Below are 23,251 nucleotides of genomic sequence, written 5' to 3'. Positions count from 1 at the left end.
GCAGTCTGTGAGTTCGAGTCCTATGTCGGGCTCTGTGCTGACAGCTCAGAACCTGGAGCCTGCTTCGGATTCTGTGTCTCCCTCTCACTCTGCCCCTCTCCTGCTTGCACTCTGTCGGTCTCTCTATCTCTCTCAAAAATAAATAAACATTAAAAAAATTTATTCCTATTTTGTTGGCAGGAAAACTGAGGTACTTTGCTTATCCAGTATATCCAGACATTGCTAGGAAAACCTCAAATCACTTAGATTGCCTACCTCTTGATTGCAAATAGACTCCATAGTATCTGCGACTGTATGAACTTATATTTTTTCTTTACTTCAATGGAATGAAATGAGATGCAAAATTTACAGTCTGGTCCATAATTAGAAGTGTTCAAAGTATCTAAACATTATTCCATTAGTATGTCCATTCTTGTTCTTCTAGAAAAATAGAGGGTGAGAAAAAATTGGGTTATCTTGAAGGTCATCCATCTTTAAGCAGATGGATACCTAGGAGTTATTTCTCAAGAAGCAGTGGAACTTATCCTCAGCAGATGGGGTCAGGCTTCCTGATGCCACTAGCCCCCTCAGGGGCCCAGGAAGCACTTCTGGGGATTAGTAATGTCCCATATGACCATCTTTACAGAGCAGGGTTAGATACAGGTTGGACAGATCAACTTCCTTTGGATTTTCCCAAACCATTTGACAAACACATTATATTTTCTAGGGCAGTTTTACCTCCTCTGTAAATCAGTCAGCCCTCCTCGTTTTTACATAAGCTCCATGCCAGGGTCTGTGGATATCAGAGGCTACCTCTTATGTTTCTTTTACCTCTCCAAGGATGTTGCAGTTCTTCTGGAACAGTAAGTGGCATGGCAGAAGGGATATTGGGTCTCTGTCCCAACTCTTCCACTTACCTACATGATCTTGGGTAGGTTTCTGAGACTCTACTTCTCAGAAGCCTGCAAAATGGGGTTTATAACAAAATATCTACTTTATTTTGCCAAGTTGTAAGAACCAAATACAATAGTATGTGCAAACTTTATACAATTGACAGATATGATTATATTGGATTGGATGAGAATCAACATTACCAGATGGTTTAGAATCCTCACTCCTAACGCTATAGGAATTGACACATGGGAGACGTCAGCCAGGGCATGAGTAATTCACTGAGCTGCACCTTTCTGTTGGTTTTGAAGGCTGCAGAATGTTTGAACACAAAGAGGGAGGAACAATTTGAAGAGGCCATGACAAAAACATAGATTTAGAATTAGGAATGTGTGGGTCACACTCATGAAATAAGGAAGGCACCAGCTCCTGGTAGCAAAGGGCTTGGCCTGGAGCATGTGGTCAAAAATGGGACATGTAGTGAGGTTGGGTTTTAGAGGTCCTTCACAGCCACGGTTAGAGCTGATGCGGGAGGCAGGAGGGAGCCATGATGGTAGATGAATGACATCTTTTAATTAAATTAATCTGGCAACATTGCAGAGGTGAGACTAGAAGAGCCTGGAATCATTAAGCTTACTGTATTGATTCATGTCTTCGGTGCTGTGGGCACTCCGGTGGTCCATAATCCTGGTGGGAATTGAGAAGGCTCCATCCAATTTAAAAAGGGACTAGCCACAAAAGCAAGGAGAGTTTAAGTGTTGGAAATTATTTCACAAAGTGCTATTTTGTTCCTCAGTTAGTCCCTTCCCTCTCATGTGATTATTTATTAAATCACCTCAGATATCTGCTGCTGTTGTTGTTGTCCCTAAACTGCTTAACATTTTGTTATCTCTTATAAATGATGGTCTCCATAACCTCTCCCCATATATACCTTATCATTTTTCCTTTTAATCTTAAACAAAAATGTGCTCCTCAGGCACTCTGTTAATTAGAATGTCGTTGGTAAAGCTCGCATGGTGGTATTGTAATTACTTCTCTGTATTGTCTTAATTTTTGTTCCCATCTGAAACTGAAAATATCTGTTCAACCTCTTGATCTCAGCAATTAGTTAAGTGGTATGCAGCTGGTTATCCGGGGGTGGGCTCAGATGTTTAATCACCTCTGTTCAGGTCTGAATGGGAATCTTCTCGAGCAGCGACACCTGTAATTAGTGTGTAGTTGCAAGAAAGTTCTTCTGGAACAGTGGCTCTCAACATGTGGTCGCCAGAAAAGCAGCAGTGTCTGGGAAACCGTTAGAAATGCAAATTCCCAGGGCCCCATCCTAGCCCTACTAAATCAGAAACTCTGGAAGGGGCCTGCCAATGCTTTAATAAGCCTTCTAGGTGCCTGCTAAAGTTTGAGAACCACTGTCCTGGAGAAATACCTTCACAAGGTTAGGAAAACAGACTTCAGAAAACACCAGGGGAGTTGAGAGGCTGAGAAGAGAGGGCAATCACTACCCTCTTGGAGATGATGCAGATTTCCAGAGGAATAAGCATTGGAAGTGAGATTTTTTTTTTTGTCCTGAGTCTCTGCTCCTGGAAAGAAAACCTGGCTAGCTATTGTTTGCCCTATGCTTTGGAAAGACAAGTGTTTTTCTTTGTTTCTTTGTTTTGTTTTGGAGAGAGAGGAGAGGAGAGGGGCAGAGGGGGAGAGAGAGAGAGAGAGAGAGAGAGAGAGAGAGAGAGAGAGAGAGAGAGAGAGAGAATCCCAAGGCGGCTCCACATTCAGCACAGACCCTGATGTGGGGCTCGATCTCACAACTGTGAGATCATGACCTGAACTGAAACCAAGAGTAAGACACTTAACCAACTGAGCCACTGAGGCTCAGAAAACTTTGTCTTTGGAATGACATGTACGTAAGTCAGTTTTTAGGAAGGACTATTGGATCTTCTGGCTCAAGGGTCTTCATTGGATATGTTAATGTTAAATAGATGAAGAAAGAGATCTATTTGCCACATTGAGTGAGTCTCAGTTTCCTCTACAGACACCTAAATACTGAAGATATCCTTATTTGATGGTCAAGAGGAAATAAGACCTCTATCCTACACTGAACATTTAAATAAAAGAAGCAGGTCTTTATTGAGATTCTTTTGAAGGTGTCCCAATCACAGAGTCCTGGTCAAAATGCTAAGCTTGCCTAAGGTTTTAGTATCACCTTTGATCCATGGACTGTGGGAGTCTAAAAATGAAGAGTCCATCAGCTTACCAACTACCTTGTATCATCTAATTGATAAGTCATTAGTTAACCAGGAATAATTTAGGGAAAGTCCATTTTCTACTACCACGATCAGAACCAGTATACTTATTTAAGTTCTTAAAATTCCACTTTGTTTTTTCTATTGGCAACATATATCCACATAAAACCTATTCTGATGTGGTCATGCCTCATCAGAATGCCAATCCAAATTTAAGTGTGTAATTCAGAGTTTCTTTTGTGTTAAAAACAAAGCAATTTGTTTTCTAGCTCTTGAAACTTCTGTGTGTCTAGACAAGGAACTCTCTTATTTTACATAGGAAGGAAGAAGAGTTTGTGTTTCATTTTTCTATCCTACAATGAGCATTAATCATTTAGATAAAAATCTCTTTGGGAGGAAAATAAATCCTCGTTGATATGGCCAACCCTTTTATTGTTGAATTATGTATTTTCTTTTTATAAGATCAATGAACTTCTCCATGGGTTGTTTCCATTTGGGGAATGAAATGATGGGGCTTTAGAATCTCCACTCTGTGGTCTCTGATTGTTGGAGTTTGTGGACTGCAGGCACTCGGAGGATTTAACTCAGAGGGGATCCTGATAAAGGGTTCTACTGCCACTTGAGAAAACTAGGCAGGACATTTCTCCTTGGGCTCTCATGTAAGCAGGAAAGAGCTAAAAGTGATAGAAAACAGACTTTCTGATCACTCTGGTCCTACAGGGGTCCCAGAGGCTGGCCCTCTTTTATCCCAGAGTTTTCTGCTTCTCTTTCATCTTAGCAGAATATGCTCATATCATTGGTGAGTTCCAGCCAGAGAAAAAGCTGCACAATTTGCTCCTTTTCTTACTGCAGCTCAAAGTCTAGGACTCAAGGAACAAGGTGAAGCAACGATTAAATCAGGTCTGAATGTTTGAAAGAAGTACAAAAGAAAAGGTTTAATATGGTTTCAACATTGTCTTCTGTAAATTAGGGATGCTGTTGAGGTATATTTTTCAACACTGTGTCCTTTAGCATCAAGCCCTCTCATTGTTGCCATTGGGTATGGACAATATAGGAGGGGACAACAGAAATGACAAGGAAGGAAAGGATCAATGGAAAGAAGTTGCTACAGTCTAGTCTGATTCCTTATAGTTCTGCTTCTATTTATACTGAGCCAAAATATCCTCAATGGCATTGAGCTAACATCTTTCCCCCACTCCCATTCTCTTCCACAGCCTAGCAAATGTTTTCCCTATTAGATACACTTTAAGGTTACTACCAAATTAACCACAAAGGCCATGGCATTAACAGGAGCTAGAAAATTCACAGGAGCCCCAAATAAGCCACCAAAAACTATTGTGTAGGCAATTGTAAGGTTATTGTTTGGCCTTGGTGAAGTGATAGTGGGTTTTCCATGATAGACTTGGGAGCAAAGAGTTTCTCTCTGTCCCTTTGACTATGACTATTAATCTTGATGAACATGAATTTCCACAGCTAAGTCACTACTGGTACAAGTAAAAGCTGAAGTGCAGTATTTACGAATGGAGCTGCCCACCCTCATTCTCTTGCTCACTCTCTTATACACACACACACACAGACACACACACACACACACACACACACACACACACACACACCTCATTCATTCTTCAGTAGCATATCATACCAGTGGCTTATGTAGCACAGAGATGCATTGTCTCTTTATCCCTTGCAATCTACAGTGAATTTCTGGTCAACCTAGTTCATGTACTTCTTTTCACTGCAACTAGAGTAGCTAAGAACTCTGACACCTTTGAACCTTATGGGTCTTGTTTTTGAAATGAAACAAAACACCGTCATGGCTTGGGAATTGCAGAAATGTCACTTACTAACTCTAGGCCTGGATTTTTTTTTTCATTTAAATTAATACCTGTGTAAGGGAGGAGGCAAATAGCAATGGTTTGGCTTTTTGTGCTTCTGCCTCCTTTCAGCATTGGACTAAGCAAACTCCATGCTGTCTTCCCTCCCACTTCCCCACCTTAGTGAAAACCTAGGAGTTGTCATTTCCTTTGTAAAAGAACTGTTTTTCAGTGTTTGCTCTTTGTTCAGTCTGCGTAGTTGGTAAATGCAAGTGTAGATAACTCTTAATGCTTGTCTGGAGGTTTTTCCGCCTATTTGTGATTTGGGAGATGACCAAGGGCATGTTTGACTTGTAATAAAGATGAAGAATGGATAAATCCAGTGCATGTAATATGATTGGAGAGTCCCATAGACTGACCCACTGTGCATTCCCATAATGCCTGTTGAACAACCAAGCATTGCCCTTGCAGAAGTACAACTATACTAACTGGTATTGCCTACAGTGATTTCCAAAATGGTGGTACTCAGAAATCCAACATCCTGCACTTCTCAAGGGGGCCCTCTCCTGGCCCGGAGGTCCATGTTTCTTCCCATCCAGGGAAGGTATTTTGCTTCTCCCCATCCTTCCTCCCCTTTCCCTCCCCTCACTTTCTTTATATTCCTGGCCTGAGTGTTACCATTTGCTTACTGATAAGAGTATACTATGAATTTTCATTTACAGCTTTGAGATACTTATGAGGCTTTCCTGCTTCCCACTCAGCCCCAAACTTGGGACTTTTCACACACTGATCCTCTGATCAGTTTGATGCGGGAAAGCACATGGAAGCCATGTACCAGTTTGTATAGTAGTACCGTTTTAAACTGTGTACTCTTGAACAAAGTAGAGTGTGCTGGGGGTTCGCATTGGCTGCTTGACACACACAAAGCCAATTAACTTGCATGCCAAAAAAAAAAAAAAAGAAAAGAAAAGAAAAGAAAAGAAATTAACCCTTAGAGTACTGCTTCAACATTTTGGTTTAAGGGTCTTGAACTTTACTGGTTAGGCAATGCTTCTTTCTCCAGATCCGAGTGCTGCACTTAAAGTCCATACTTAGTCTAGCCAGAACATCAACCAGGATCCTCTCCTCCACAGTTTTCCTGAGATGCTCCTGGGTCCTTTATTATTAATCAACTGATGGCATTAAAGAGGTCTAAAACATAGCCACTGTGTTTCACTGAAAATGGGCTCCACTTCCAGTGTGCTTGAGGGTGTGAGGGACTATTTTTAGCTTTGGTACATGTCCTCTTAAAGAAAGAAGTCAGTTCTTTAAGGGTTAATATGAAATTAAGGAATTTGATGGTCTCTCTTGCTTGTCCTTCCTCCAAGGTGTCTGCATGATCCTTTTTAGATTCTTAGCTCACCTGTTGAATGATGGTAAAAAGTAATATATATATATGTATATATAACTGCAAAAACAAAAGAACAAAAGACTGAATGGTTGAATGAAAAGACCCCTTGGCAATGCTTGCTTGATTATCACAGAGGGTAGAAAGACCAAATGTTTTAGTTAACAAATATTCATTTTGTCCTCTACCCCGAGCACCACTGCTACACGGTGTTGTGGAAGACTTGATGATGCTTTTCATTTACCTCTTGCTTTTTCTTCTTCCTGTCTAATAGCCCAATAGAATCCTGCCAGAATTTCTACAAAGATTTCACATTACAGATCGACATGGCTTTCAACGTGTTCTTCCTTCTCTACTTTGGCTTGAGGGTAAGTCTGATCAGTGCCACCCGGTATCATAATGGGGCATCTTGGACCCAGGGACCATCCTTCACCAGCATCTGTTCTCGCAGAGATGAAGCCCAGTGTTTCCAGGGGAGACAACAGACCTGCGCTGTGATTTTCAGTCTCTGACAGAGACCTTTCCTCAACTCAGCATTTTCTGAAGTGCATGTTAAAATCTTGTTCCAAGGAGGAGACAGGGATTGAAATAACTATTTTGCCTTTGCTGGCCTACTGTTTCTCATCTCTCTAAATATGAATGCATTGTTGCCTTTAATAGGAACAAAAAAACTTCTCTTAAAATTATGTTTATCAGGGTTCGCTTAACTGAATCCTAAGAGAACAGGTGTGAGGACTGAATCAAGGGGGTAGATTGGCCGAATTTGGGACTTGGGCATTTATACTGGAGCCTGTTTACGGCGATGGTGGGGGTGGGGGTGGCTGCACAGAGTGTGTATCACAGAGATTGTGTGTGCATGTGTGTGCACACGTGCATGTGTGAGTGGATGCATACGTATATGCCTTATTTACAGTTATATTTACGTTGGAGTCTAACGAAGATGAGACCACTCAAACTTTCCGATGACACTATTGAAAACCATAGGAAAATAGATTGCCGGGTATTTCTCCAAGGTTAACATAGTCTACAGTCACTCTCCAGAAAAGGCTGTATATCCAAATTCTAAGACAGAAACAGCCTGCGATTGGTATAGATATGAGAAGGACATAACATCTCCCTCCAGGCCCCCATGAAAAACCAAAACATAGCCTTTGGCAAAAGAACATAGTTAGAATGCCAGCATCATGCTTCTCATTTTTTTGTCTCCTTTTCTTTTTCCCCAGTTTATTGCAGCCAACGATAAGCTGTGGTTCTGGCTGGAAGTGAACTCTGTGGTAGATTTCTTCACGGTTCCCCCAGTGTTTGTGTCTGTGTACTTAAACAGAAGTTGGCTTGGTAAGTCAGTCTCTCCTCCTTTCTTCTTACTGGTTCCCGAACTGTGGTGGATCAGAGGCCTGGGCTGTCCCCACGGAAAGAAAGTTTTGTGTGAATGTGCACACGTCTTGGAGTTTGGGGGGTTAGTGAGGACAGTTCTCTTCAGAGCACTAGCCCAGGAGGATTCGCGCAGTGAGTGCTTCAGGTAAGGCGGTTTTCTCATTGTTGAAGCCTACGGGTCACACTGTCACAGCCAGGACTTCCGCCCGTGCTTCTGTCATTTTCATTCAGCCTGCAGTTAGAACTGGACAAAGAAGAGCCTGGTACGAGGCCAACTTTCCGAGTAACTGATTCAGGTGCCCCAGAAGGCCTGCCTGCCGAAGTTAGCTTCTGCCTGCTTCTCGGTTTTATGACGAGTGGTTCCTGCCTGGTTTATCTAGAGCTAAGAGTTCCTCTGTGGGACAGCGTACAGGAAGGCATCTCGAGCCACCCTGTCTCCTTGAAGGAGGTGGAGCTCCCCTCCCGTGTTAAAGGAGGGGCTTTTGCAGGTGCTGTGTTCACATCTTACTTCCTGTATCTGCTCAACATGTCACTTCCTGTCTGTCCCTGGCAGGTGACTTCCTGCATTACGAGCAAGACAGTTTGGCAGGAGAAGTAGTTAGCTCGAGGATGGTCATGGCAGCCAGAGGCATAGAGAGACAGCTTTGAGCTTCTCTTTGTTGCACTGAATAATTCTCTCAGAGTGTTCCTGCTGCCGTAGGTCTACCGGGGGAAAGGGAGGCTGAAACAGGATTCAGAGGACTATTTGTGCGTCCAATCTGTATTTTTAGAAATTTTTGGTGTTACCTCAACTTTTTTTCAAAGTAATAGAAACAAAACCTTGGATTGCAAGTAACCTGTTCTGCGAGTGTTCCGCAAGACAAGCAAACATTTCTAAGAAATTTTAACTTGATAAACGAGCGATGCCTTGCAATATGAGTCGTATGTGAGGCTGAATGTCACACGATCACAACTGAACCAACGGTTCTTGAAATTTGCTTTGATATACAAATGCTTTGGATTACAAGTGTGTTTATGGAATCAATTATGCTCGCAAACCAAGGTTTTATGTATATTACATTCAGTATAAACATTTAAAGATGTATAAAGGAAATATCAATCATGTCTTCCCCGTTCTCACTGCCTTGTCTCTGGGATGGTCAATGTTCATAGACTTCCATATCTTTCCTTCATGCCCCATTGCTACAAACATGGATGTGTACATATATATATATGTTGTAGAGGAGGTGGTCTTTGTACAAATATGTGTGTCCATGACATTGCACTGGAATTTGGTTTTCTCACTAACAAATAAATGATGGACATCCCTTCAGCTCTGTAATAATTCATTTTATTAGAGTTACACAGAATTCTACAAATTGTTGTATTGCAGTTCATTTGGACACAGCCCTAATGATGGACCACCTGATTATTTTCCTTTTGCACTGTAAACAATGTTTTAATAAACACCCTCATCCACACATCTGTGCAATTTTATTTCTCTAGATGGTTCTAGGTTCCTGGAAGAGTAATTGCTGAATCAAAGCATGCATATATTTTAGTTTGTACAGAAATTGATGGTTCACTTTTCAAAAATGTTGTGTCAAGATATGCTTCCACTAGCAGTATGTTTTTGATGTCCTTGCTAGCATTGTGAATTTATTACATGCCTCATATCAAGTATTTAAAAAAAGAAGCACCCTTTGTATATGATGTATGCAATAATCACATACACACATATCTGTGTGTATCTATGTGTGTATATCCCATAAGGATTCTATTTTGGATGGATTTTCACATTAGAATTGTATTCATTCACTCAGTGGAAAAGTCATCATCCTTGATTTGAAGCCTGCTTGCTTAGATTGGGTTTTCCAGCCAGCTTGATGAAACCATCAGAGCCACTCACAAATCTGAGAAGTAACCTGAATATGCTCTGGTACTGAGGGTCCCAGCTACCTCAGCTTGACTGTTAACTGGCTTTGTGACCTGGGGAGCTCACTTTTCTTTCACTCAGCCTGTTGTTTATAATCTGTAAAATAAAGGTTCGGTTAGATGATTTCTCAGGTACTTTCAGCTCAGAATGTCTCTAGGATTCTTGCATTGTTCATGGGAAATTTGGCATCTAGGTTGTTGGGAAGGACTGGGAAATTGGTGAAATCAAACCATCAACATTCCTGAGTCAAAATTACATATGGGTTGCTAACCATGGTTCATCCTAGACCATCCTGTTGCAAAGAGTATACACACGCATGTGTGCACACACACACACGCATGTACCCATGTACCCGTGAGCGTGCACAGACCCTGAAAAACTCCAGACAGACAGAGAAAGAAGGAAGGGGAAGAGGAAAGAAGAGAGGAAGGGAGAGAGAAGGAGGGAGAGAGGGAGGGAGGGAGGAGGGAAAGGAATCTGCCTTCTCTTCCTGCCTTCTCTTCTCTTCTCTTCTCTTCTCTTCTCTTCTCTTCTCTTCTCTTCTCTTCTCTTCTCTTCTCTTCTAATTACTCTGTACACTGGAACAACCACTTGGCTTCTGGACCCTCAGTTTTCCCTTCTGAAAAATGGGAGGTTTGGACTTAAATTATCACCTAGTCCCCACACTTCATGAGTTGGAATTTTATGTCAAGCTCCATTCTCTCTTGGTCCCCTGTGGTCCTAGGTGACTGAGGATAGTCCTTCATGACTGGTGGAGACACCCTCCTGTGCAGCAAGCAGATCTCACCCCAGGGTAAGGGTATAGAGCCAAGTCTCCTTGTGAGACTAAAAGCATCTTTGTGTCAGGAGAACTTGGATGTTTTAAAAATTCATGCCTTCTTGGGAATGATTTAATCCTGATTTTTGGCTTGGTGTTCTCATCTAGTGAAAAATCCACCAGAGTGAACAGGAAAAGGGGAAGAAAAAGAAAAAAGAAGAGAAATGAGATATACTTTTGCATCTGCTATGGTTTCTCTTCAAAAATTAAACCTTTAAAATGTGCTTCAATCGAACAGTATTTATTAATACCTACTATGTGCCAGGCACTTTTCCAGATGATTTGGAAACAACAGTGAATAAAATAGCATCCTACCCCATAATGTTGCAGTGAGGGAAGAACAGGAAAAAAATGAGCCTAGTAAATAGGCAAATTATACAGTGCGTTAAGAAGCATAAGTGTGTTGAAACTGAAAACAGACCAACAAACTTTTGGGCTATAAAATCATAATAAAAATACCAACAACAAATAACCTTTCCCCCCTTGTAAGAGAAGGCATCCTTAATGAAATGCTTGTGGTTCTCAGCCCCTTGGGTGAGCTCCACCACTGGTCTTCCTGTTATGGAAGAGAATTCAGTAGAATAATATTTCAAGGAGGTTTCCGTGTCTGATTTAATACATGGGTTATTACATCGTGAAACAATTATTGTGCTGATGAGCTGCCAAATATAAGATGAACATTCCCATGAGATATGGCTTATACAGTAGAAGGAATAATCCCATTAAACGGGGGGCATTTCAGGAAGTGCTACCCTCCTCCTGGAAAATGAAAGGGTGCTGCCTTTACTGGTTGAGGTTTGGCATAAGCTGGGGAAAAGTGCAGTCTGTTCTATTTCTCCTGCACACACCTGCTGAGCTCTATGACACAGGGGGCTGCGCTATAGCTGGAGTCATGTGGGTGCAAAACAGAACAAGGGCTATGACCCCCATCCTTACCTTCGCCAGAGCAAAATGCACACCACATTTGACTTCTTATCATAATGTATGGTTGCATATTATATAGTATTGTATTGGTTTACTTTATGTATGTATTATCTTAGTGCCTTTGATGGTGTATTGATAATAACAGCTAATTCCAGTTCTACCATGTGCTGGGAACTCTGATCAGCCCCTTACATATATGAACTCACTTACTTCTCACAAAAGTCCTGTGAGCTGGGAGTTACTTTCCCCATTTTGCAGATAAGGAAACAGATTCAGCGACGATAGCTCTTGTCCCAGGTTGCGTAGCCTTGGAAGACGTGGAAGGGGTAATTTGCCCCAGATTTGATCTGATTTTATGTCTGTATTCATGCTGTTCTTCTGCCTCTGTCCTTAGCCTCGAAAGATTGGGGGTTTTGAGGACTGCATTGGGGTGACTGAGCTGATTTGGCTAATTTCTGTTGGCACTTCTCCATCTCTCCTTACTGAGAGCAGGCAGGGAGGGGAAGAGCTCTTATTTAAGAACACACGTCCTCATGACTCCTCATCCCCATCCCACTCGTCCTTGCCCACCTTCAGTTTCTAGAGTTGTCACTAGGACCTGGGGAACACATAGAGCTTGTCCGGTGTCTCCCGAGTCCCAAGGTACCTTAGCACCTTGGGGATCAGATCTGTTCCACCTGAGAGAGAGGGAGAGACTAGAGGCTTCCACACATGCTGTCAATAGAGCAGAGTGGGTCAGAGCCAAGCTCTGGGCTACCACCTCAATTCACATCTTGGCTTGGCCAATGGGTCACCTTAAGCAAGGTTGTTTTACCTGTCTTAAACTCAGTTTTCCACCTGTCCAATGAATGGGCAGTACTCACCTCACAGGGTTGCAGAGGGGATTTTGTGAGGCAGTGAGAGGAAAATGCCATGTACCTAGGACGGGGTTCACGATGATCCCAGGCTTCTCTTTCTAACCTACCTATCATATTTTAAAGCACCAAGAAAGAAAACAAACCAGAATGGAACCAAAAATAAGGCAGCGGGATGTGAGGACATCCACGTTGGCAGGCGGCAAGTCTCTGCTTATTTTAATTCCTGTTCCCACACACACCAGCTTATTCATTTTTGTTTCTCTCACCAAATCCTTATCCTACCTCACTAAAATAAATGTACCTTGAAATGAGAGATGTATTTTATTTTGAGACTAGAATAACATGCTGAGGAGAGCTCTTCTGTCTGTCTCATTTTGGGGGGAACTCTATCCCCAAGGTAGGTCAACAGACTGTGCCTCCTTTGTGTATTTATTTATGTGGTTTCATTGAGGGTCATTTTGTGTAGTTAAAAGGAGAGAGGAGAGAAAAAATAATGATGCACTCACTGGCCACTCATCTCGCTAGCTTTTATTGAGTGATTACTGTGTATTCAGCACTGAGATGAGGGGACCATGTCTGGCCACCCTGTTTTACTATGTTTTACTATGATCTCCAACATTGCCCCCCTTCTCTGATTAATGAAATCAGGGGATGGTAAGGAGCCCCAGGCCTTGAACCCAGGGTGGAAAAACTGTCAACTATAAACGTACCTGTTCCTCTAACCCATGTTAGACTTCAGCACCTCTGGAAAACACTGCTAGAAAATAGAGAACTCTGATAAAAAATAGAAAAATGAGTTAGTGCCCAGCCACAAGGCAATTAAAATGATTTAAGATATCTGCTTATAAATATATGCCCGGGTAGTACCTTTTTTGTGTCAAAAGGTGATAAAAACAGGATTTAAAAAAAAAAAAAAGTTCAGATCCTCAAAAACAACAACAAAAGGACAAAACGTAGTTCCTGTTTGAGACTGAGGTTTCAATCTAGTTTTAGAACCAAAATAAACACGCATGCAGCAACAGCAAGTAACACTGCCCGCTGTATAATTAAGTCCCAAATTGTCAGGTACAGGCTGTAAGGGCCGTGGGAGTTCACAGGAGAAAGAACTTATGTGGGTGGAGGAACGCGAGGAGGCTTCTGCAACGCACCAGCTCAGCCCGGCTTGCCGTGGTGGGTGAAACTGGGGAGCAGTGGCCCGCTTCGAAGGGGAGAGGAGACCAGCCTACCCTGTGCAGAGGATAGCAGGTGCCCACCAATGATAATGCCGTCCTAGAGAAGAAAGCACCCTTCCCTGCACGAGGCATCAGCCCCACAGCCCCGCAAGATGGATGTGTTTGTTTCCTCTTGCTGCAGTAACAAGTGAGCGCCACAAATGGCGGTGGCTTAACACAAGTTTCTTTCTTTTTTTTTTTTTTTTAATTTTTTTTTTCAACATTTATTTATTTTTGGGACAGAGAGAGACAGAGCATGAACGGGGGAGGGGCAGAGAGAGAGGGAGACACAGAATCGGAAACAGGCTCCAGGCTCTGAGCCATCAGCCCAAAGCCTGACGCGGGGCTTGAACTCACGGACCGCGAGATCGTGACCTGGCTGAAGTCGGACGCTTAACCGACTGCGCCACCCAGGCGCCCCTCTTTCTTTTTTTTTTTTTAATGCTATATTATTTATTTTTGAGAGAGAGACACAGAGAGAGAGAGCTAACGAGCATAAGTGGGTGAGGGGCAAAGAGAGAGGGAGAATCCGAAGCAGGCTCCAAGCTCTGTCAGCACAGAGCCCAATGTGGGGCTCGAACTCATGAACTGTGAGATCATGACCTGAGCCAAAGTCGGATGCTTAACTGACTGAGCCACCCAGGTGCCCCAACACAAGTTTATTTCTTACAGGTATGTAGATTAGAAGTCAGCTTGGGTCTCTCTGGACTAAGGGGCAAGAGTCTTCAGGGCTGTGCTCCCTTCTGGAAGCTCAGAGGAATGTTCTCTTACCTTGCCTTTTCCATCTTTCGCAGACCACCCACACTCCTTGGCTTGGGGCCCCTTCCTCCATCTTCAAAGCCAGCAGCCCTGGGTTGAGTCCTCTTACCACGTCTCACTGATCTTGCCATCTGTCATCACCTTCCTCAGACTGTCTCTCTCCTGTCTCCTGCTCCTACTTCTAAGGACCCTTGTGATTATACTGGGGTCCTACATGGATAATCCAAGATACTTACCCCAATTAAGGTCAGCGGGTTAGTAACCTTAATTTGTCTGCTACTGTGATTACCTTTTGCCATGTAAATTACCATATGCCCAGGTTCTGAGGATTACCATGAATGTTTTTTGGGGGGGGGGGTGGGCATTATTCTGCCCATCAAAAGCGGTATTATTATTAATACTCCTATTTTGCTGAAGGGGAAACTGAGGTTCAGAGAAGTTAAGTATCTTGCCCCAAATCATGGAGCCAGTGGCTCTGCACAGTCTTTTGGAGTCCAAAAGACCTAGTAGGCATTCTGGGCCCTCCACGCCCTTGTCTTGTCATACGTTTCTACCCTGTTATGGGAGGAGACCTTTGGGGAAATCTTGCTTGGAGCCTGAGAACTTCCCCCCTCTCTTCACTTCCACATAGTGTTTTTCTTCTTCTTCTTCTTCTTCTTCTTCTTCTTCTTCTTCTTCTTCTTCTTCTTCTCCTCCTCCTCTTGGGACCTGGTGAATTACTCAGCCGATATGCCTACTATTCATTATTCTTAAACATTTGCTCTGGTCGGCGGGGGGGGGGGGGCTTCCCACGTGGCTGCAGCAATTGAGGGGAACATGTTAGGTCTACATGCCCCCTGCTTAAAAGCTTCCTTTCCTTAGAATTCATGCTTTCTTGCTTTTTCTGGAGCTTATTTTAAAGAATGGAGAGAAACCAGAATTTTGGAATGCCAGATGAGGCGACAAGTTATGACGTGTTCCCAGGGAAAGCAGCGTGTGGAGTCACCTTTCCTCTCGTTATTCTCTCAGGGCACAGCTGCAGTCTTAGGAGGCTTTCCATTGCCCTCTACATCATAGGGTGTCTGTCCCCAGGGCCACTCCCTTGCTTGAAGAATCCCAAAACGGGTAAAGTGAGGTGCGGTTAATATCTAGCCTTCTGTTGACTGGCCTCTGCATTTGGTAAAAGTACTCAATAGTGAAATTCCTGTTTCCTGACATCAGGAATTTTCAGTGTATTGAAACTTAAAACAAAACAAACAAAACAAAACAAAACAAAACAAAACCATAAAACCCCGAATATGATTTGGCCAGAAAGTAGAGGCAGCCCCTTGTGGGCAGCCCCAGGCACACAGACTTGACTCCCAGCCTCCCCTGCCCCTTACAATTCCTGCCAGGGGTCCACCAGGCTGCTAATTGCATCTACCCTGCTGTGTGTTCCCTCTGCTGAGGGCAGAGTGAGTTTCTGCCCCATCTCACTGGCTGGCATCCCTCTCCCTGTTAAGGCACAGCCCTAACTTCACCACCCATGTAAAGCCTTCCCATTTTTCCAGTTGGAATGAATTCCCTGACATTTTTCTCTTTTGCTCTTACAATTAGTGCTATAAAAGCAGTATTATCATCTGTGTTATATTATCAGTTAGAATACAAGTTCCATGATACCTTTGTGCAGGAACATTGACCGTCCTGTTTTTTTGCTGTGTCCTGGTGCCTGGAACAGTGCCTGGCACATAATTTGTGCTTGTTGAATGAATGAATGAATGAATGAATGAATGAGTGTGTTTTCTTTCAAGGATGATAATAATGAACAATTACTTGCTTATTAAAGGCAGACACTGGGCTCAGCATCTCATATACGTTATCTGAATTAATGTTCACAGCAGCCCAATGAGGAAATGCTATAGTCTGATTTTACAATTTAGAGAACTGAGGTTTGCGAGTTACGTAACTTTCTCAGGTAGTAAGTGTGGCTCCAGGACTCAGCCCAGTTCAATCTGATTTCTGAGCCCATGCTTTTAAAATTACTAGTCCAGTGGTTCTCAAGGTGTGGTTCCCATACCAGCAGCATCAGCACCACCTGAAAATTTGTTAGATACGCAGATTCTTAGAACCCAGCACAGACCCAATGAATCAAAAGCTCCCAGAGTTTAATCTGACAATCTTTGTTTTGCACACCTTCCTGGCCACGCTGATATTCACCCAATTTTGAGAACCACTGTCCTAGGCTATTCTGGGATGCTTATACATTTGGCTGTCCACAAGAATCCCCCAGAAGGTTTTCAAAACTCATGATGTTCAGACCAAACCTCCAATCAATTAAATCAGAGTCTCTGGGTTGGGGGATATGACCCAGGTTCAGCATTTTTTAATGTTCTCCATTGCATCAAAAATGCAATAAGGTTGAGAACCATGTATATACATCTTCTAATTGTGAACGTTGAGTTAATTTCTCCCTAGAAGAGTGCTTCCTAGTCTTTATGTGCATGTGAAACACTGGGAGGTCTTAGAATGCAGTTTCTGATTTGGGAAGTTTGGGCGGGACCAGATATTCTGCCTTTCTACATGTTTCCAGGTGAGGCTGGTGTTTCTAGTCTGGGGACCGTATTCGAAGTAGCCAGTCTTTCTAGTCTGGACTGAAATGTCCAGTAAGGTAACCATTAACAACATTGGGCTACTTAAATGTAGACTAATCAAAATTAAATAAAATCTCAAAGCTCTGTTTCTCATTCATACTAGCTACATTTCAAGCATTCGCTAGCACTGTGTGGTTAGTGGCTGTGGTGTTGGACAGCACAAATGCAGAACATTGCCATCATCACAAGAATTCCACCTGACCACACTGCTCTAGAAATGTGTCTTGTGAGAGAGGTGCCTCGGTGGCTCAGCCGGTTGAGCGTCCGACTTCAGCTCAGGTCAGGTCGTGATCTCACCATTCGTGACTTTTAGCCCCGCATTGGACTCTGTGCTGACAGCTCAGAGCCTGGAGCCTGCTTTCGATTCTGTGTCTCTGTCTCTCTCTACCCCTCCTCTGCTCGTGCTCTGTCTCTCTCTCTCTCCTTCAGAAGTAAATAAACATTAACAATTTTTTTTTAGACTGTGTCTTGTGATAGAACGTACCATGAATTTTTACTTTTTGTATGTCTGGGACACCCTTGTAAACCGTGGAAGCTTAACAAATGTTTACTGAAGTGATTTTTAATGAGAGGACTGATGTACAGATGTACACCATCGAAGTGAGACTCCCCACCACCCTATCCAGATTACATTATTTAAGGCCTCAGTAGGCAACAACTGCACAAAAGAGGCTCTGGGCCTGGCTCCAGCTCCAGCTTCTTCCCCAGGACTCTACTGCTGCATTTTGAAATGGCCTTCTGGGCTCTGAAAGGAAAGGTCTCTGGTGCCCCCTACAGGACTGTTCTGGACTTTGCTGGATCAGAGCGAGATTAAGTAGGCTGGAGGAGGGGAGATAAACTGGCTCAAAGTCAGTGGATACTTGGCAGTTAGTCAGAGGCAAGGATAGGCTCACTTCGCATTCCCACAAGGTGTTTGACATCTAATAACTTGACTTGAGTCAGCCGCTATGACCATAAACTCCCCATTCTTCCCCCCACCACCCCAAGGGGTCTCCTGGTCCCATTGTCCAGGGTCTAGAAGGAAGGGCCTTTGAGAACCACCAGAGGTGACCTGAGGCAGTTGGACACAGATGCTCTAAAACCCAAAGCCTTCTATGTAAACCCTTCCCTGTAGTTAGTGGTTTAATTTAAAATAATAACAATAACAATAAAACAATAACAATAATAACAATAACAATAAAAGAAAAGTGTGGCTTCCCTTTTGGGGGCCAGATGTCTTTGGAGATGGAGAAAGAGAGAGAAGAAGTATGTGCTCTAAAAGAGAAGGTGCTTCCGTAACTAGGGTAGTGTTGGATCTGTTCACATCTTACATCTTTACATGTGTGTATGTATATGTGTGTTTGTACATGTACAGGTACAATTTGTAATTATTCCAGGCAGTCTTCCAAACACCACTATGAAATAAGGATCATTTTTAGCCCCATTTTCCAGATGGGGAAACCAAGGCCTAGAGAGGTTCTGTAACTTGCCAAGAGTCATATAGTGAGTAAGTGGCAGAGCCAGGCTTTGGACCCAGGCACTCTACCTCCAAGGTTTATGTTCCTCAGTGGTCTATTATGCTAGCTTTCAAGCTATAAAATTAACTCGCCATTATAGTTTCACTTACAAAAAATTAATCTAACAGCCCTGTCTAATCAGAGCAAATACTGAGTGCAGCTTCCTCCCATTCCAGTCCCCTAAGAAAAGGTGAAAAGCCCCCTAAACAGAAAGTTCTTTGGTACTCCTAGGTAAGAAAGGAAATTTAGAAGAAAAATAACCCAATCCATTTTTTTTTAAAAAACTGAGTTAATACAATTTCTATAACTTAGTAGCCTCCAAACTACTTTTGGTTTTGGCCTTAAAACACCTTTTCCCCTTTCCCCCAGCCCCCTTTTTCTGAACCTCTTGGTTTATTCTATACAAGTAGCCAAATAAATAAAAACAGTCTATGTTACCACCATTGGTCCATCTTGAAATAGTGTCAGGTTAGAGATTATGGGCTGTACTGTTTGCCTGAGCTATTTTGGGGTGGAGAGGGCTATTAAGTGGTGCCATGTGCCTTGGGAAAAAGCATTGGGACTGGATTGCTATTGTGTGGCAAGAGCAATGAACTCACTGAGTTCCGTCCCTTTGACTGGGCTCTGAAGGAAGGCAGCCCCAGCAAAGTGGCACGCAGAAAGTTTAGATGTGTTTCAGGGAGCTAATTGCTGCTCTGGTAGCTGCTCTGGCTGAAACTGCTTCTAGAGAAATTATTCCTCTGTAAGAGATTTCCGACTGTATTCCCTTGATATTGCTTTGTCAGGGCATGCTTTAAATAAGATGCCCTCTGTAGGTAGCAGGGATTCTAAATCCTCATTGACGTGTACAGCTCTGTTATATGCCAAATTGGAAATAACATCTCAAAATGAATGTCTTCAAGGAACAAATTCAGCAGTAGGTTTTCATAGATGCCAAAACCTCTCCAGATGGCTGTACTTCATCTGGGGTATTATTGGAACAGCCTTCTCAAGCAACCTAAATCTCTAGGACTGGACGTATATTTACCTTTGCATCATCTTGAAAAAATAGATGCCTTGATTCTTCTTGATGAGATAGGGCCGTGATGGATCAACTTGGCTGGCAGACCAGGTAGGGAGAAAGTGGACACGGGAAGCAGCTCTGAGACGCTATTGCCAGACCTCCTCCCTCCCTGCGGGACAGAGCCTCTCAGCTCCCTTTTCTGGAGAATGATAGAGCCTGACTCCTCTCCACCCCCAGGATAATTTATTCCAACAAACACTCTTTCCCAGGCATCCTACCTGGAGACACCTAGATGCCCCAGCCTGGACCCGGGCCTGCTGGCAAAAGAAAGGGCAGATGACAGGTGGTGAGCAAAGCTCCATTTTTCATGAGCCACATTGTATTACCAGAAATAAAAATCAAATACCGGTTTGACGACACTTTGCTCTCAAGTAACAACTGCTCAATTCAACTTCTGTCTTTAAGGCCAGATAAGAATTTAGCAACCCACCTCACAGAGGGTACCACTCACTTATTATTTCCTGGGTGGATTGCAGAACTTTTCCACGGCCAGACCAGGGGCAGAACAAATTCGTCCTTTTTGTCAAAACTCAATCTCACAATCTTTGCCTTTCATATTCTCACGCGGCCTCCCTTTCTACTTCTCTCGGTGAATTTCTTCCCTGTGGTCACCAAGCAGCTTACTCACCAGCCACCCCGATCCCCGCTGTAGATATGCCCCAACTCCATGACTCTGGTAGACCCCACCCCCTGGCTAGCAACTGATGCTCATCCGTCCTCTGTGCTCACCTGAACGCAGCCAGTTACGATCTCGTCCCTTCTGAAACCGCCATCATCTGAATCATTCATGGTCTCCCTTCCAAAGTTGACTATATTTTTTATAAGTCATGTATAAAGTATTTTTATAAGTCCATGTCCTGGCTGATGAACTAGATCAGAAACTGGCAAAGCTGGCCCATTGCCTGTTTTCCTAAAGTTTTATTAGGACATAGCCACACCCACTTATTTACATCTTATCTTGGGCAGGGAGCCAGAGATCTAGGTCCCCAAAGCCTAAAATCTTCACTATCTGGCTCTTTATTGAAAGTCTGTGATGTGATCCCTGCTCTAGAATAACAGCTGTGTTATGTATTCCTTTACATTCCACTAACTGTTTGCCACAGTGTTTTGCACGTGGTCCCTACTGATCGGTTTTGATAAACTGGGCATAAACTTTCCTCTGAAATCAGTAAGAAATGTAATAGTAATAAAGTAACATCCTATTTCTGCCCATGCTATTGCTGTTATTTCTAGAGCTACCTAGTATTGTGTAGCAGGTGTTGGACTTTGCTCTTTACCTGCCTGTCTCATTTGATCCTCCCAACAGCCCTAGATAAGAGACCCTGGAGCTCTGAGAGGTGAGCTGTCTCCTTTGCTGTGTGACTTCAGCAAGGATTCGAACTCGGGTCTTTGTGATCTAAGAGCCCGAGCTTTTCATTCCTGCTAGGTACTCCCGGTCCAGCCCTAGCCCCTCCAGGTGCTTGCTCCCGGCACACCTCACTCACCTTCCCTGAATCTCGGTTCTAGTGAAGAGACTCCATTAAATGCCACCATTGTTACTGCTATTATCATCCTCATTCATTCATTCCACAGACCTTAAAACAAGTACACGTGTTAGTTGCTGTACGGGGCTTGGTGTTTAGACTGTGAGTGAGGTATCTTTCCCCTGCTGTGGGAAGGGCAAGTCTATAAACCCTGGCTTGTAAACCCAGATGTTTCCAGGGATAGGAAGATAACAGATGAGTGAAGCCTGCCAGATGAAGGTTGTCTCTAGCTGGGGAGTGAATTTCCCCCTTAAAATGTTAGCAGCTGATCATGTTTGGCAGATTCTTGCTATGTAGACACATCCTCAGTGTCCAGTAGGGCCTTCTCCTCTCCTTTCCTCCCCCTCCTCCCCCTCCCCTCCTCCTCCTCCTCCTCTTCCTCCTCCTCCTCCTCCTCCTCCTCCTCCTCCTCCTCCTCCTCCTCGAGAACAGTTATCTTTGGCCGCAGTGACTTGCCCTTTAAAAACTGGTCTAGGCTGCAATATTATCTCTCTGCTTGGGACACAGAAATTCTTCTCTATAGGAAACAGTCATACTAGACTGTTTTCCCACTTACCACATCTATTGTCCAGCATCCTTACAAAGACTATGTATGTCCTGACATCGGCTGACAACACTAAACAGGTTACAGCAGATTCACCAATAAATATCCATAATGTGGTGGGTGAGTATCTTAGGCGACTTACAACACTTAACTTGAGTTTGCAAACTGGGACAGAAATCCCTTTTCCAATGTTCTTGCATTTGGAGCAAAGTGCACGTTGTCTCAAGACTTCTCATTCCTATTTTTGGTTTTTGTTCATTTTGAGCAATAGCCTTTGCTTACTACCCACCCTACTCCCTTAGTAAAAGCGCTTCTAGTCTGGTGGAGAGGAGGGATCCAGTGCAAGCACGAAGGGATCTGAGGGAAACCCAGGTGTCACACGTTTTTTCCCTACAGTGACCTGCCCCAAATGTCTATTCTCTTGGCCCTCAGAGACTCTCTCCAGTCCCTCACTGTAGCAGGACCGCGTTTTCTAGGCCACGCTTCTGAAAAGATTTGTTGTGTGGTTCTGCCCCCTAGTGGGAGAAATTAGGAATGAAACACACAGAAGCTTCTGTCCTCCGAATTCTGCCTCCTTCAATCCTGGTGAATGAACCTCGGCAAATGTAAGCTCTGTTTTTGACTCTTCGAGATAGCATATCCCTCAAAAGGTGCCTTAGACTATCTGTGAAAGCTTGAAAAAGACAAATGTCAGGCCAATAGATAGAAATTTTAAAAAGTAGGCGTATGTATTCAGGCTAAACATGTGCTAAGATGTCCCAGGAAGGCCAAGGAAAGGAGATACCCTAGCCTGACTCCAGAGTGTTGCCCTAAAACAAAGGATTCTCTTCAATTGTTTATCTAATCTTTTTAAGCCTTCTGTCCTTTGGTGGAATATGTGCCTTCTGTCCTTTGACTGAATTGGTTTCGGATTTGAAAGAAATACTGAAGGACCTGTCACTTTCCTTCTTGTATGTCAAGCTGGCCAGCTATGAAAAATGGAAGAATGTGCAGATCCTGAATAGATATGTTTGTCAAACCTACACAGAAATAGGAACTTTATTAATAAACTCGAGTGTGATCATAATACATGTATCCCGGTAAAGCAGCTCTGATAGATGAACCAGAACTATAGTATTTAAATAAGGCGTGTACTGTGTTAGCGTTGTGTTAGTATTTCATTCCTTCCTCCTGCGAGGTGAGTTAGCATGATATTACCATTAACTGCCATTGGGTGGGTCCCAAAGGTCATTTCTGGGGAAGATAATAGAGCTTTTCATATGATATGCTTTCAAACTGCCTAGCAGATGCAGAATAATATGAAAAGAGGCCAAAAAAAGTAGTGAATATTTTTATCTAGAGTTGTCATTCCTTATATCAACTCATTTTTAGGGAAGAGAAAGCCTGTTTTTTTCTGTTATGACATTTCTGTCATTTTTTTTTTTTGACTGTCTGGCTGGACTTCATCTCAGCAAAGTTGAAAAAATATTCTAGATGAGGGGAAAAAAAATGATGGGAAGAAACTGGAAGAAGGGAGAGAGCCACAACACAAGGAGAAACAGAATTCTGATGTCCTGTTGCCAATTGGAAAGTTTAGGGTTTTCAAGAAGGAAATGTGTTATCCTAGGGCTAACAGGAATCCCAGAAGCATTTGTGGTTGCTCAAGGAGCACTTCAATGATCTGACGATGGCAGCCGTGGAACCAGGCAGTTTAACAGAGCAAGAGAAACAGATGACCCTTGGGTGCAAATGTGCGTTGTTCAGACCACCTCTATTGGGTCTAGATACCCAAGGGACGCAGCTGCTTCCAGAGGGGAAAAGAGCTACAAAGTAATCCGGGAATCAGGTTTTCAGAGCTCCTTATGTTCC

At 43.2% G+C, this 23,251-nt stretch overlaps 1 protein-coding gene across 42 annotated transcripts in view; it reads left to right on the top strand.

Annotated features, from left to right (window-relative positions):
* Positions 1 to 23,251, top strand: part of KCNMA1 (potassium calcium-activated channel subfamily M alpha 1) — a 731,637-nt gene that overhangs the window by 424,715 nt on the left and 283,671 nt on the right. For all 42 annotated transcript variants that reach the window (XM_019813336.3, XM_045040192.1, XM_019813339.3 and 39 more), the window contains 2 exons: positions 6,586 to 6,679; positions 7,535 to 7,646. In XM_019813336.3, the coding sequence (XP_019668895.2) occupies positions 6,586 to 6,679; positions 7,535 to 7,646 (206 nt within the window). The remainder of the gene's footprint in view (positions 1 to 6,585; positions 6,680 to 7,534; positions 7,647 to 23,251) is intronic.

Source organism: Felis catus, chromosome D2 (genome assembly GCF_018350175.1).
Source record: "Felis catus isolate Fca126 chromosome D2, F.catus_Fca126_mat1.0, whole genome shotgun sequence".
Lineage (NCBI taxonomy): Eukaryota > Metazoa > Chordata > Mammalia > Carnivora > Felidae > Felis > Felis catus.
The sequence above is the reverse complement of the archived record's forward strand: the minus strand, read 5'-3'. Positions and strand labels throughout refer to the sequence as shown.